Raw genomic sequence first — 16,748 nt, forward strand, 5'->3', positions numbered from 1 at the left:
CACTCTGTCTCTTCTCCTGGTCAGATCAAACAGACCAGCAAGACAGGCAGTTCTTTGTCTGGATTCACTGCCTGAGCTACCGGTAAACATCCCTTCCCACCTGGTTGCTGGTATAGTTCTGGCTGCTAGTGGAGTTTAGATTGTGGCTCACTGAATGCCACTAGGGTGTCAGTCACTACAGCACCACATGGTTGTGTCTGCTGCTTTCCTGTGTGTCAGTCTCCAGGTATCCTTGTACTGTTGTTCTGTCCTCTCCTATTTCCTGAAATATGCCCTCTTTGCTTTATATTGGCTAATGTTTCTCCATCTGTTTTAACGTGTCCTTACCCTATTCTGCCATCTTGATTTTCTGTAATATTAAACCTTTCCTCCAGAGTTCTGGATTGTTTTCTGCAAATGGATTGATCAGACTACTTTCTTCATTATTGTTGGAAACAATACAGTTTTTTAACATAAAATAATCATCTTTGGGGGAAAATTCTATCAATGAGATTATTTAGAATTACATGGTGACAGTAAAAAAGAAATTTATTTTAAAATTATCATAAAAGATGCCCCTGTTGTCTATACTGTAAGATGGACTGCTCCCACTACTCACACTTAATCTCCTTAACCTTCATGGCAGTAGGCATTGAGGATCTCCCCTCTAGGTTTATGCAGATGTGTGTGTACTTGTTGTGAGTGGGCCAGCTGGTTATTGGTGCATTTATTCTTCCTACTTGTCTTCAACCCTACACTCAGACCCTAGGAAAACATTATCTAGACAATGATACCTAATTTTTTTTTAAAGATTTACTCATTTTATTACAGCCAGATATACACAGAGGAGGAGAGACAGAGAGGACGATCTTCCATCCATTGGTTCACTCCCCAAGTGAGCCACAACGGGCCGGTGCTGCACCGATCCAAAGCCGGGAACCAGGAACCTCTTCCGGGTCTCCCACGCGGGTGCAGTGACCCAATGCATTGGGCCGTCCTCGACTGCTTTCCCAGGCCACAAGCAGGGAGCTGGATGGGAAGTGGAGCTGCCGGGATTAGAACCAGTGCCCATATGGGATCCCGGGGCTTTCAAGGCGAGGACTTTACCTGCTAGGCCACGGCGCCGGGCCCAATTTTTTTCTTTTCAATGTAGCTTATTTCAATGCAATAAAAATTAAGAATGTTCTTTTATATTTCTTCATCTAAGTTTCATGGATATAACCAGTGTTTTTTTGGCATTTCATTGTTCTATTATTTCCCTTTTGAACTTAGGCAACACAGATATGATGCTCCTTGGCTAAGATTATGTTATAACTACATCCCTGAAGAAATTGGTCAGGGAACTAGGGCTGGAAAATATTTCAAAATTCTTTATAAAAACTTGATCTAGACTCTGCTTTTTGAGATTCTTTTCCATTTTAGATTAAGTTCTCATGAGGGCAAGGACCATGTCTAGTCCATTATTATCAAGAAATCCAGTATTAGAAGGAATTACAGCTCAACATATATTAACTACAATGGATGACTCTTCCCTATGTGTTGTTTCAAAAATAAAATACAGTATTTGTGCTGTTTTTATCCTATAAGGCCCATTATGCATGAAAATGAAAAATAATTATTTTAGAGAGTATATGCTATCTTGTTGAAAGGCCTCTGTTTTGGGTATAAAATTTCAAGAGAAATTGGCAAGATATAAGGAAAAGCATAGAGTATTTGTTTTAAAAAGAGACTAACATATCCTAAAGAAATAGAAGGCTTTATCTCATGAAGAAAATTAAAACAGAGCATCGTAACTTTATGTGTCAACTCCATTTAAAAAAAACACACTCTTAAAACTTAAGAGAGATCAATGAGCTGATTATGTTTTGCCAGGGGCAAATTATGAGAAATGTAAGGAATTCAGATAGCTTTCTCAAAGGTGGTCCAGATATTCATTTGAAGTAGACTTCAGTTCTTGCGCCATGTCCAAAACAATGGATAATCAAAGCATTCTCAACTGAGCTATGCCGAAGTCTTCCTACCTAAGAAGCCTGTTGCAAGTTCATGAGCTCATTTCTTCCAATTTTAGTATATGTGCTGCTGAAGCAAGCACATGAACTCATTTCTTAATGTGTAGTATTTCCCTTTACCACACAAGTTTCCTGTTCACTAATCTTAAAAACATTTTTCCTCACGGCTTGATGAGAACTGAGGCTTCTGTGAAGATCCTGGAGAACTTTTATTGCTAAAGTATTTCTTACGGCATCTTGATGATACTTCTTCCTTTTCAGGCCTCCAAGGTTATTACCTGTAAGTTCTGAAAAGCTCCATAAACAACCAACTTAACTAAACATTCAGCTAGTTAGTAGCACCTTTGCATTCATCAAACCAATCATTAGGATATCTTAAAACATTATCTAAATTTGCAATGCATCTGCCTCTACTTAACTCACCATGTATTCTATGCTTCATTTCTTCATATGATAATGGGCTTGCGCTTCAGAAGTTCTAATTTCTACTCCAGCTCTAACAACCTCTCTATCAGATAATCATAACCTAAATGATTGTTTTGTTTCCACATTCAGTGCTACTAATTAATCCTTATGACTCCAGGATATTTGTTTGGTATTGAGTTGATACTTAACATTTATGAAGTAGGTCCACACTATTACGCAGCTATCCATACTCATGAGTTCATGTCTAACCCAAATAGCATGTACTGTAATGTTTCCTTTCCTCTTTTATTTTGAAGTCAATTAGGTGATAAGCCCTTTGTTTTAAGTGTATGTTAGGCCTTGACAAATTTCCGCCCTCCAACCGCAAAAAAATCCCATCACACTGGTAAGTTATTTCAGTGAATATGAGTTTATTGATGCCAGTACATAAGAAAGTAAGGAAGATAAGAAAGCAACCCAGTAGCTACAAAGTCCAGACTCACTGTTCAGGAATCCATCATATCTCCAGTATCCTAAAAGCAGAAATGGTTAATCACAGGAACTCTAGTTCTCTTGACCAGAGAAATCATTCTGCTCTAAGGTGGCACTGTTATGGTGACTGTTTCCATTTTGGCTGCTGTGTCCCTGGTTTAGTTTTTGTTGTTCAGTTCTTATGGGAGGGTTCTGCTGGCTTGAACCAGGTAGTATCCAACCAAAAGACTACTGCTATCTGTATCTTCTTTTCTTAGGCCTCCACTTGCCCTGGAAATGAATCTCCTTAGTGCAATTGTGAGGCTCCTGTGAGTGGCTCATAATACAGCAAACATGGTTTTGCTTGTGTAGGCATAGTTTCCTCAGGACATTAGGAAAATGGTGGTTCCACCCACAAAATATGGGTAACATCTGACACTTTACCAGGGAGTGTTATTTCTCAATGACACTTTTTCAGGGAGGATTTTCCTGGTTCCCTGTCAATATTGTAACTTTTCTGGAACTGTACTGTTGTCTCTGTTTTATTACATTTTGACAGGTCTTGCCTTTCTTAATGTGTACTTTCTAAAGAAACTTTATAAACTTTCTAAAGAAACATTGGCAGTAAGCACATTGGTACAGTAAGCTCTGATTCACATGACTGTTGGATTCCATTTTCTGAGTTGTACTGAAAGATCTTTATCCCCTACTTACTTTGGAAAGTTGCATTTAATTTCAACATTTTTAATCATGGAAATTGAGGTTATTACTCCCAAAGTCAGTTGTCCACTCAGGTGGAAACTCTAAATTAGAAGACAAGCTTGTGTGTTTTTGTATCTTGTAAGAATTTAAAAATATCTCCAATATTTGAATTTTCCACCCCTGGAAAAGAGAGGAATGTGTGTGTGCATAAAATATTTATATTTAACCATGTCTGAGGCCAAAAGGAATGAGTTTGAGGCTACATCTTGCAAAAGGACTCCTTTTCTCCTTACTTTTCCTATGAAATACAGTACAATCTTCACCCTTACTATAATTTCACTAAACTCTGCATTGGAGTGTCTCTCCCCAAACTATTAGCTGAACCAAACCATGAAATTATAGGGGTTAGAAAGCCACTGATAAAATCAAGTTGTGTTTCCTGACTACTGCAGATTCACAAAGCCTGCCTTATTAAATAGCCTTTGCTAAACTCTCAAATGACCACTTTTTAAAAATAAATTATACCTTTCTTTTTATACAAAGCTTACTCACCTTACACACATATTATGAATATTCTTTCCAAGGTAAGGCTTTGCCATAAATCTTAACTCTTGGTAAATCAGTAAACTTTTATATCCTGGGTGGCTTGAGTAAGTCCCCAACTTCTAAGCAAAAGAATGGGCGTGGCATTTGTGTAGTGGGAATTGGTTTTATTGGCTGCCAAAGTAAGCTTTCAAGCTGAGATTCAATATGGATTTTCTGAGAAGACCCAGGTATATTTGATTATGGAATTAGGCAGAGCCAGAAGAGGGTGGTGGGTAAACAGAGGTAGCTGGATTCGTGTTCTCAAAAACATTTACTGTCCCAAGAACAGAGTACAGTGTGCTTTCTACAAATATTTTTCTTCACGAAACACAATCACTTATTTAATCAAAACTAATATGCATTAGGAGTGATTATTAGATAGAGATAAGTAGTGTCACAAAGATGCCTCTTTGTGTCCAGGGCCAGGAGCTCATGTGGCCAGCTGCATTTCCCTTACTTATTGTCAGAGTACAGCGTGGCTATTGATGAGAGATTGGTTTTTGAGATCAAGCTGAGGGGGAAAAGGAATGCCTCCTCCTACTGTAGGGAAAAAAATCCTTACAAGATTTACTTCTGGAAAAACTGAGCATTTGGTTATGTGAAAATTTTGACAAGTTTAATAATCTCCTTGAATTCTGCCCTTGATCACACCCCTTTTATTTAGGAATCTTAATATAGACATTTTCAGGTACAAGTTTATCCTATTTACATGAAGGAACATTAAAAATTTATGATATCCTTTGTAACAGCATTAGAAGTTTAGAAGTTGACCATAGCAAAAGAAAATGCATCCTTTGCTACTAAATGTCACCTCGCTTTTAGAAAAAAAAAAAAAGGCAATAGAAGCAGACCAGGGATCTTTCAGAATTCTGTATGAACAAGACTTAGTAAGAGTCAAAAGTGAGAAACTTCAAGTTCTTACAGTTTATATAGATATTCTTCAGAAACTTCTTTAAATACCTTCGGAATTCAGCTAAAGATTGGAATTCTCTCAAGTGGGAAAAGTATGCTATGAGTTGAAATTGACCTCAGGAGCATTAAAAAGCCCCCACAAACTTTAGTCAGTAAGGTAAAAGTGGTAAGTTGCCTATTCGGTTATTCATATATAAAAAGACAAGGAAAGGTGCTTATTTTGCAAATGACAAAGTGTTAAATGTGAATAGATTTATCCAATCTACCATAAGCCATATGGCAGTTACACTGATTTCTCCTTTAAAACATTTACAACAAAATGCAGAGGTTCATTGGGAGCAAGCACAGGTAAAAAAGAAATAACTGCATATTTGTCCTTTATATGTGAGCTGTTTGCAATGGACTGAATACAAATAAGCAACTAGAAAGTATTTTCCATGACAGGAAGTATATTTTCCAGTATTTACTGCAAGTAAAGGCCATTTCTTTGACATTCCTAAATGTTAAACATGATAAAATTTCTGACATATAAATGCATATAAATGGCCACACATGAGAACACAAAAGAGCTCTTGGGGTAGAGTTCTTGGGGTAGAATTCCTGAGACAGATGGGCCTTGGTTCTGATTTTATCAAGAACAGTTTAATCTTCATATTTGTTTTCTCTTGGAATTTAGCTCAATAAAACTTTCTGAAATTAAAAAAAAAAAAACTCAGACATAATCAAAGTCACTTGAGAATAGCTGCAGGCTTGTGGGAAATGAGCTTTTGTCAGTTCCAAGTTCGTTGAAGTGCTGTTAGCCAGTAACTGCATCAGCAAAGCACGTTTTGCAAAGGGTAAGATCATTCATAAAGGAGGTCAGACCCATCTCACGCAAATCCAAATCAGATGTGAGACAAACAATAGCACAGACTCAGCCCAAATGGGAAAGTGGTGCCCAGAGCTCCACAGCTGGGAAGCTTTTCCACTGGTCTTTTGTTTCCTTTTCAAAGACATTAGTTTTAATTCTGCATCACCAGGGACCTTGGAAGTCCATGAAACATCCCTTTTCAAGGCTCTTCAAAGACTGTGGGGACCTTTTCTACATGCCTCACTTGCATTATTTTTTATGCAAAGTATGGCATTTACAGAGCATAGATACAATCTTTGCAATGTTCCGCTTCTCTTTCTCCAATGGTATGGGAAAATATGACTCAATTATTCAATATACTAGTGGCCAGTGACAAGGCCTTGAAGGCCATCCATACTAATTTTTTGACAGTATGTTACTTATTTGTTTTGGGGTTGACGAAAGTTATGTGGTGTGGGAAGAGCACAGGATGCATAAAAATGGTTCAAGCTTGTATAGATTTATAACTGGTGGGCCTATCAAAAGATCATGAGACTCCACAGTGAGCAGAAGTATCCCCAGACAGTGCAACATTATTTAAAACTAACACAAGAATAAATAAGGCACTAGATAAACATTTAGCAACACAGAAATACAAATCCAAAATAAAATTTCAAATTTCAAACCAAATTCCTTTATTCTCTTGGGAAATAGCTTCTTGCATGTTTATGGAATTAAAAATGAGGCTAGGAGCCACCTTTCTGCTCGTAATTTCTGGTATGTTTATTCCTCATGATCTCAGGGGTTTTGTTTCACGGTTTTTTTTTTTTAATTCTTTTAAAAATAATTTCTGGGGTATTTGGGAATGGGGAAATGGAAGTTGGTCATTTACTCTGCATAAAGTCTCAGAGAAAGGCCACCAGAAGAAGAGTAGAAAAATCACCCAGACTGAAGAGAAAGCTCTAGAGGATGAAATGCTCTCTTAGCAGAGACAGACCCTTTATTGACATGATGCAGCGTCCATTTCCCTGGTCAGCCAGTGACCTAGCAGTTGCTGCACCCAGAGTGCTCTGCTGAGGTGGTTGGCTGGGTCAAGTGGGACTCTGCTGGTGCTGGTGCATGGCAGGAACATAGTTCCCAGTGCAACTGTGATGATGTTCATTTCGTGAAGGGTGGCATACATTTTTCCTACCATGTATGAAAGATAGTGACAGTGATGGGGCCACTTAACACCAAACCGTCATTTGTCCTGACCTCAAGACAAATGCACCAGGACACAACAAGGAAACGACTTTTTAAGTGAACTTTACAAATCCCTCCCACATTGCTTTTGTTTTTCCATGGGGGAACTTGGCTTGTCTCCACTGTTATTCTGTTTTCTTTTCTAAGTCGTCACAAAAACCACATTTACTTCTGTTGGCATGACTGGCAGGATAACTGTCAGCTCACACAAGCATTGGTTTATGGTACATATTTATAGAGTACTAGGAACTGGCAGTTACTGATGAATTTCACTGAGGATTCCTCAGTCAGTCAGGAAGAGAGGCTACCCTTAAAAAGAGCTTTATTCCAGCTCTGTTGACTGAAACAGTACATAGAAACAACGGGAAAGCTATGTGATCACTGGATGCCCAGTCATTGTAAGCTAATTGAACCTATCAGGAAGACTTGCAGGTCCCCTCTTCATTGTTAGGCAAATTCAAAACAAGCTCTCTAGAAAGGAAAAAAATATTGAAATTTCTTGTCTTTTCTGTGGAAATACATATACATGTTGTTTCTAGGAAAAAATGATCTTTAACATAATGCCTAGCTTTCTGCTATTTTTGCCAAATGACCCAATAAAATGTCACATTTAAATTTTGACAGTCCAGATTCCATTGGCATTTTTGTTGCTGCATCCTTTTATACACATTGGCAATGGAAAGCTGTGGATCTGTTTGCCCTTCTGGGTTCCTGGACCAGGTGTTGATTCTATCAGGATACCATAAAGATTATTTCAAGAAAAAGAGTATACATTATAATGCTTAGCATTTATATAAGTTCTTTTGATTTCAAAACAAGTTATAAATATTTCCTACCATGACAAATCCTTGCGAGGTAGGTGAGTATTACCATCTACATTACCAATAAAAACTGGAAACCAAGGAGTGAGGGACTCTGAGTCGCAGAGTTAGGAGCCACATCCTGGCCACCTGCTCTGGGCTCGGAGGAGGTCATGCCTCTCTTGTCTCACAATAGTCTCCATTAATATAGGGTTATAGATTGTATAGATACAAAACACCACCACAATGACATTATAGAACAATAATCTAGTATTTGTTTCTTAGTAAAATATGTTAAGCACAATATTTAAATTGCATTTCTCTGAAAAGCATTTGGTATAGTAAACAGCAGAGGGTATATTAAATAGCTCTATAAACCTTTGCTGGCATACTCTTAACAGCATAATGATTCTAAAGAGATTAAAATTCACTGAAGCATACAGACCTTCCCTTTATCAATGCCATAAACTAAAAAAAAAGGTGAAAAACTACTTTATTCTCAAAATGCAGACTAACAGCTTGCTGGATATTAGCAGGTGACTGCATAATTTATCTGAGCTGGAGAGAAAGATACATATTGCTGGCTGTGGTTCAAAAATATCTATTTGATATGGGGAAAATGCAGCTGAAAGTTGAAAATGAAACACTGCCATTTCCACTTTGTATATACTCTGAGGAATTCATACAGTTTCAAAAGATGTTATCACGCTTGGAACTAATGTCGAGGTGAATACAGGGATGCTATGTAATGAGAACATTGTGTAAGAGAAAGTGATGCAAAAAAAAAATCGTGGTATTGGGAGAAAATAAGAATGAAGTAAAATTGGTATTCTTGAAGGGTTCTGAAGGCTGGTATGAGATATAAACTGCTCATGCTTAGCTGACTGTACGAGACTTGGAGAGGGTTCACGAGGACAGAGACTGGGATTCCTCAGTCTCTTCTGCTAAATCTCCCCCTTCACGTCCAGAACCAGATCTCAGAATGGCGTTAAAGAAAGCACTCACCTCATGCGAGGCTTCCTAAGAACTGACCAGGCAGGTCAGCAGAAAAGGTCCTATGACCAAAGAGGAACAGGAAGCAAGTATCCAAGTCTTAAAATTTGTATGCAATTGTAAAAACTAACATCTAAACTGGGATGACATTCTCTGTCTGAAGTAACAAATACAAAAGTCTTCAATGCAGTGTATACGGTGCTAAGATATTGTTAGATAGGTATCACATGTTCAGAGAACATTTTTTGTAAGTGTGCTTTTTTCCTAAAAAAAAAAAAAAAAGACATATTAAATTGTTCTTCACTCCTCAGGTCCTGTAGATATAAATATGAAATTCAGAGCTGTTTGGTCAGTTTGCTTGTTCTCATTGTACACTCAAGGGTTCTTTCCCACTTGTGTTGTAGCTGGCAGTTTTGTTCGAGGGGAATTTGAGTTTGAGCAGGCTCGAGCAGTTTGGTTGTTTGGTTGGTTGTAAGGTTTTAGCATAGGGCGAGTACCAGTCCCTTTCAAACACGTCTTTAAGTTGCTTAATGATGCTTCTGTTGTTCCTTACATCTGCCTGGTTGATAACAAGGCCAGTGCCAGCATTCTGGGTAAAGTCATTCCCTACCCAGTCAAAATTTCCTGCAAACAAAAACAGTGGTAGGAGTTAGGCTCCCCTGGGAACATTCTCATGAAATGCAAAGATTGTATTTAGAAAAAAAAATCATAAACACCCAGGACTAATGACAGAGAGGTTGAATTGTGTTGACAGGTCCAAAAAAATATCAAGACATCTTCCATATGGCATACTAATATTTGCATATTATTTTGGCATTTTCTTCAGCTTTGCTGCAATTAAAAACCAAGGAATTTGCTAATTTTTGCAAATGTTATTTCGTATTGACATTCACAGGATACACTAAATACAGTAACACTTAAAATATATAGGAAAGCACTTTAAAATCTTGTGAACAATTACTACTGTCCTTGACACAACATTTAATCCATATATACAGATGAAGAATTCTAATTAAAATGCCCAGAAACCTTCACATCAAGGAAAACGCTGAAGCTAGGAAAGAACTCTGACTTAAACCAGGACACAAACACTACAAATCATTTTCCAGGCAGGTGCAGGCACCTTGGCCCAAGAACTAAGGCAGTAGCTGTGAGGACAGGTTTTCCACACTGATGGCCTGGTGTTGCTGAGTGTACCCAGCCTCAGCCTTGGGAGACTTAACTGATTCACAATTCTACAATAAGAGTCATGGTATCAGCAGGACTCATTCTTTCTCATGACTGAGGAAAAGCCTGTTCCTTTCCCTGCCTTGCTCATGGCCATTTCCTCCTCCTCTTCTATTGTTTTCTCTCTATGCATGTTCTGTGTCCAAATTTTTCCTTTTCATAAGAACATCAGGTCCAGCCTAATAGTCCCATGTTTATCTTTGTAAAGACCCCATCTACGAACCAGGCCACAATGTGGACATCTCAGGGTTAGCACTTCAACATCATAGTTTTAAGGGGACAAAATTCAGCCAAATCAGGTAGTAAGGCTCGGACTTGCCCCAGAGAAGGCTAATAAGTCTACTGCTGTACATGGGCAGTTAATTTAAGGACAGGATTACCCAAAACTCCCACATGCATTTCTCAATTTCTTGTCTCTGGTGTATAACAAACAGAAGGTGACAGGGAGAGAGGGAGAAAGAGCAAGCAAAGGTTTCTTTCCCAAAGGCATTACTTTCTTTGAGTTTGTCTATCACTTTATGTATATTATCAAATGCCCAAGGTTTAGAGGTACTACATTAGGGATTGTGAATATAAACTAAAACTAAGGATGATTGTGTTTGCTTACAAGGAGTCAAGGAAGAAAATTCATTGAGTGTAATACAAAGCATATGTAATAATGTAAGAGCTATATTTACACAGGCCATAAGGGCAGGGGAGAAGGAATTTCTAAATCTGGCTAGAAGTGTTGGGAAAGGAGCATTTCATTGGGTAATGAAAGATACATAGCAACTTGATTAGGGAAAGGGAAAGCCATTCCCCACCAAGAGGAGGAAGACTTCTTAAGGTCACATGATGTGGTTAGGATATTGGGACATGAAGGGGAGGATTAGGGGATGAAGTTGGAATATGTGAAAGTTTGAGAGCAGAGAAAATTATCACTAAGTGCCTGCTATAAGCAAACTACTATACTTTGCATTTTATATCATTACTTCCTATGGTTGGTAGGATTTACCTCCACCTTAGGTTGAGAGGCAGATCAGAGATGAATACATTTGCCTAATGTCTTGTGGCTAGTCATGGGTGCACTTAGGGCTCCAGATTCCATGGAGTCTCCATAGTATCATAAGCCGAGATGTCGTCTTATTAATCAAGGGCCCAACACGATAGCTTAGTGGTTAGGTCCTTGCCTTGCACCTGCCAGGATCCCATATGGGTGTTGGCTCGTGTCCTGGCTGCTCCACTTCTGTCTAGTTCCTTGCTTGTGGCCTGGGAAAACAGTGGAGGATGGCCCAAAGCTTTGGGACCCTGAATTCACATGAGAGACCCGGAAAAAGTTTCTAGCTACTGGCTTCAGCTTAGTACTGGTTGTTGCAGGCTTTTGTGATAAAAATAAATAAATATTCAAATAATAACATAAAAAAATTTGCTCCAGGTCAAGACTGATAGTTATTCCATAAATTACTGTCAGCTAAAGTCTGATCTAAACTCTAAGTTTTGTTCTCTTTGGTTAAGAGTCGGTTCCGTAAAGGGAATTGAAGCATTTCTAAGTGTTTAATATTAGAAGATGCTTCCTTTGTCTCACATTCTACTCTTAAATTTATTCTTCACTATTATAAGAATACTGGGCCAAGTCAGATCTTATACACAGAATAATCTCTTTCTTCCCCCATTTCAACTTACCACCTCTTTGCACCTCAGTAAACACCACAATGGTGCTGCCAGTGGCTCTATGAAAGGCATACATTTGGATGGCTTTCTGCTGTAAGTTAGTGACCCATCTTTCAAATAACACATAGTACTGTCAGGTCTCCACAAACACTGGTATTCTTCAATGCACTGGATGGAGCTGAGATCCCAGCATTTTTAAGGATTCTCAAATGGCTTAATTAAATTAGATTCTTCCTGGGAATGATAGCCCCTTGAAAAGCCTTCAAATGCTGACATTCCTACATCCATGATCTAGTTTTTCCATCTCTGATTTCTTGGTGATTTGGTAGGACATCACAATCCTATATATGCTTGAGTCATTTTTCAGTTGGGATGATGCAGATTTTTTTATTTCCAGACATGCATGTTGAAGCCCCAGCTACCAGCACTGTAGTGTCACCCCTAAGGATATTCTGGTACGGATGCAAGGCCTTACTAGGAAACTATATGATATTGCTTCATGTGTTCAATCCTTACTTCACCCAATTTAAAATTGGAAGGGTGACACTTCTGTAGATCTTCTATAAGTCTTCTGAAAACTTAAAGGAACTGTAGTTTCATGAAAATAGTGCAGCTTTTTAAACTATGCATTCTCAACAAGTATCTGACAATTTAGGAAACTTCCAGCACATGCTGTTAATAAATTTTCTCTTGGTATTCTGTGAAGATTTCTATAGTAGAATTACATTGCTAGAATATGGCTTAGCGAATCAATATTGTGGGAATGAATGCTTTGGTATAATGTACTGTGTAAAATGTACTCATTCAAAGTTGTACTTTTGTAGGGAAGATGAAGGAAAGGAGCAAAGGAACTAGATAGATCAGGTGCAATGTTCAGAGCTTTGCATGTATTTGTTTAATCTTCATACTACTATCAAAGGGTGGATACTATTATTTGCACTTCATAGACAATGAACCTGAGACTTTAAATGAAAACGGAGCTTTCTACTATTCTTCAGTTTTTAACTCTCAGGGCCATCATTCAAATATAGATGTGTCGGGCCCGGCGGCATGGCCTAGTGGCTAAAGTCCTCACCTTAAACGCCCCTGGATCCCATATGGGCGCCGGTTCTGATCCCGGCAGCTCCATTTCCCATCCAGCTCCCTGCTTGTGGCCCAGGAAAGCAGTCGAGGATGGCCCAATGCATTGGGACCCTGCACCCACGTGGGAGACCCGGAAGAGGTTCCTGGTTCCCGGCTTTGGATAGGTGCGCACCGGCCCGTTGCAGCTCACTTGGGGAGTGAATCATTGGATGGAAGATCTTCCTCTCTGTCTCTCCTCCTCTCTGTATAATAAACAGCCAGTGCTGCGCCGATCCAAAGCCGGGAACCAGGAACCTCTTCCGGATCTCCCACGTGGGTGCAGGGTCCCAAAGCTTTGGGCCATCCTCGACTGCTTTCCTGGGCCACAAGCAGGGAGCTGGATGGGAAATGGAGCTGCAGGGATCAGAACCGGCGCCCATATGGGATCCAGGGGCGTTCAAGGTGAGGACTTTAGCCGCTAGGCCACGCCGCCGGGCCCAAAAACTGAATAAATCTTTAAAAACAAATATAGATGTGTCTATTCCAAACCAAAAATTTAACTATTGAAAGAGCGTGAGGACACAGGAACAAGTCACTAACAGATGCATACTCAACATCTTGACTCTTTACCCCTTCTGTTTTTGAAACCTGATTCACCTCCAAGTTTTCTAATAATTAACTCACAGTGTCTCATTTTAAAAAATTCAATAATTCTGAGTTTGTGTTTTGGCATTTTCTTTAAAGTTGGTTTCATTATACAAACTGAAAGCAAATTCAAATAATTATCTTGAGTCACTGACACAGAAAACAGAGGTAATTATTTTCCAGAAACTAGAATGACATATATTTTAAGATGCTCTAGTACTTCAATAGTGTGTTACCATAGCCATTAAATGTGGGAAAAGATGGAACATGTTCACATTGAGTTGGCAGTTAGTAATCTGTCCAAATGCCCAATAGCAGTTGTGCGCCAAGGATTCTAGCCCTAGCCACTTTCTTACTCATATCCACATGATTAGCACTTGAAATTTTGGTTCAAAGTACACAAGTCTATATTTGAATTTTAGCACTGGTAGCTAGAAAATGGTAGAAAGTTCTGTAATCACCTTACATCTTAGTTTCCTTGTCTGTAAAACAGGAATAATAGCACCCACCCTTTGTTAGTGATATGAAGATAAAATAATACGTCCTGTGGCCTAGTTTTTCCTCATCTCTAAACTGCATATAACAGAGGCTGCCCTCCCTATTGGTATTATGTCTAAAAGGCTCAAATAAGATAAAGCAAGTGCCTTACAAAGTTAAAAACATTTTTTTACTCAGTTTGTAATAAAAAATTTGGTAATGATTCCATGTCTGTATTTAAGGAGCATGCCTCTCCTTTCTGCTCTTAGGCTGCCATTTCACCTGCACTACACAGTAACTACACTGCTATTTTTCATTGCTATGTGGCTTTTCTTTACAGATAATTCTAATTCTATTTATGATAGGATCAGCTAAGGTGTTGTCCTGATCTCTTAGATATCATGGAACATAGGAATCTATCTAATACATTTGTACATAATTCTACCAGTACATAATGATTTCTGCTTCCAGCTCATTGCTTGCATAGTGATAGCTGACATTAATCAGATGTTATTCTATTAGATTATCCCACTTAAATTACCCCAACAGAGTAGTTATAATTTATTAACTGTCTCATTCTGCAGTTAAGAAAACTGCACTTTTAGAGAGCTCAAGTAAACTATCCCAAGACAGATGAGAATGGCAAGAGTGGGATCCATGTCTGGTAATGTAGATTCTGGTGGCACTGAATGGCCCTAACGCTTGCCTCCCTGGACTCAAAAAGGCTGGCATGGTGCTATGGGCAGGGGGACCAGTACCATGCTGGCTCTAGTGTCACCATTCACCTCTTTGCCTATGAATGAGGGTGGTGAACCAAAGAATTTCTATAAAACACTACTGAGAAGACATCACATATGGTCTCCTGGAACCTCCAGGTCCTTCCATTCTCCTGCAAAGGATCCGACAGCCACATTCCCCCACCCACCCAGAGCACAACTAGATGACCATTGTTAGAGTAAATCCTAAAGAGGCTCCCAGCCCTGACACCTACCAATATAAGCTGCTCCATCTGTCACCATGTACTTGTTGCGATTTAATTTAGGAAAGGTGTGGTTCTTTTGTTCTTTTGAAGCACAAGCATTTTCTCTTTCCAGATCAAAAAATTTCTGTAAGGAAAAAAAAATTTGAAAAGCAGGTGAATAAAAAATGTTTTTGGTTTTGGTTTTGTTCAAGGACACAAATGAATGTATTATCCAAACATCAACAATAGACCTCATACTGGGTTGTTAAAACCACAATTTTGTTGCTTTCAATAGAAGCTTTTTTTTTTTCTAAATCTATACAGGAATAAGAGCAAATTAGTGTGCTCAACTAGGTCTATAATCAACACTTTTAAGTTACCAAATGAACAAAAAAATTCTTTCAACAAAGTGAGAGTCAGAAGCTTATTTAATTCTTACTGTCTTCCTCAGTAGGGTGCACTGGCATTTGCCATGTGCCTCTGGGTGCTTTCTGCCAAGCATGCCGATGAACTGAATGAATATTCTTATATGTCACACACCTTATGTTAATGAATAGCTGAATAAACTAGGGATTTGCAAAGATCAAGAGATTGTGCCACAGGAACAAGTCTTTATGTCTAAACATCTATGTTTAGAAGTTACTTTGAAAGGAAATTCAAAAAACAAAATCACAATTTCAGATTATGAATACTAGCTTCAACATTAATAACCTCCAAAGCAGCATTTCAGTTCACCCAAGGCTACAGATGGGGCATCCAATGGATGGGTTGCTAACAGCAGGGGTGGCCAGGCCTACGTTTTGGAATGTAAGTGCTTAGATGAACTTTCTCAGTGAAGCTCCTGATTTCACAGGAAGATACTAGTCACTGCTGGAAGTCTCAGGTCTACTCCACATTGGAGAACATTCACTATTTAATGCCTGAAATCTTTCTGAAATGCCTTATACTTGTGACATCCTATGTGTTGAAAGCAATAACCATGCAAGGAGAGAAGAATGCAATTTATAGCTTTCAAAGTGTTTAGTATTCAAATTTGGTTTGAGAAAATGAGTTGGTTTTTACCTTCCCTCCAGCTTAGAGAAGGAATGAGAAACTAGGTTATCAGTAAGTTCCCTTCCTGTCCTTAAAAATTCTGCATGTTAATAAAACTTTTGAGCTCCACAGTGCACAGATCAAAATTTACTAAGAATTATCTATTCCTCAGCACAGAGACAACATTGCCCTGGTTACAAGGACTGTAATTCAGCCAATTTATTCAGTTCCTACTTTCTGCAAAAATCTTTTATGGACTCTTCAAACTAACTTAGTAACTGACTTAAAAGTTTTTGCGATAAAGTAATAAACTCATGAGGTCATGTGAGCATTGAGGGTGTCATCACTCAAAATGAGGAGTCACAGCATTTGGACATGTCCATATATTTCCTGTTTCCTTTACAAAAAGGTACTACAATAGGGGTCGGCATTTAGCTTAGGTCATAGGATGCTGTTTAGCATGTCCGAGTCCGACGTTGTTGTGTCTGGTTTGACTCCAAGGTTTGAGTCTTGGCTGCTCCACTCCTGATTCCAATTTCCTGCTAATGCTCACCCTGAGAAGCAGCAGGTAATGGCATAAGTTGTCGAGTTCTCAGAATGAGGTCCTGGTTCCTTCCAGGCTTTGGGGTGGTTCAGTCCCAAGCATTATAGGCATTTGGGGGAGAGAATGAGCACATAGGGGCTCTCTAATTCTCAAATAAATGCAAGTAAATAATTTTTAGGAAGATAATTACATAATTAATTTGGATTTGAAAAAGAATAAGGCA

The 16,748-nt window shown here is 38.8% G+C and overlaps 1 protein-coding gene across 2 annotated transcripts in view; it reads right to left on the minus strand.

Moving 5' to 3' along the window:
- Positions 1-9,269: 9,269 nt before the first annotated feature.
- The window catches only part of PLD5 (phospholipase D family member 5), a 329,341-nt gene continuing 321,862 nt past the window's right edge, over positions 9,270-16,748 (minus strand). For both annotated transcript variants that reach the window (XM_004578502.3, XM_058669398.1), the window contains 2 exons: positions 14,980-15,094; positions 9,270-9,551 (listed from right to left, as the gene is read on the minus strand). In XM_004578502.3, coding sequence (XP_004578559.1) covers positions 9,292-9,551; positions 14,980-15,094 — 375 coding nt within the window. In that variant the 3' untranslated portion in view covers positions 9,270-9,291. The remainder of the gene's footprint in view (positions 9,552-14,979; positions 15,095-16,748) is intronic.

Source organism: Ochotona princeps, chromosome 10 (assembly GCF_030435755.1).
Source record: "Ochotona princeps isolate mOchPri1 chromosome 10, mOchPri1.hap1, whole genome shotgun sequence".
In the NCBI taxonomy this organism is placed as follows: Eukaryota; Metazoa; Chordata; class Mammalia; order Lagomorpha; family Ochotonidae; genus Ochotona; species Ochotona princeps.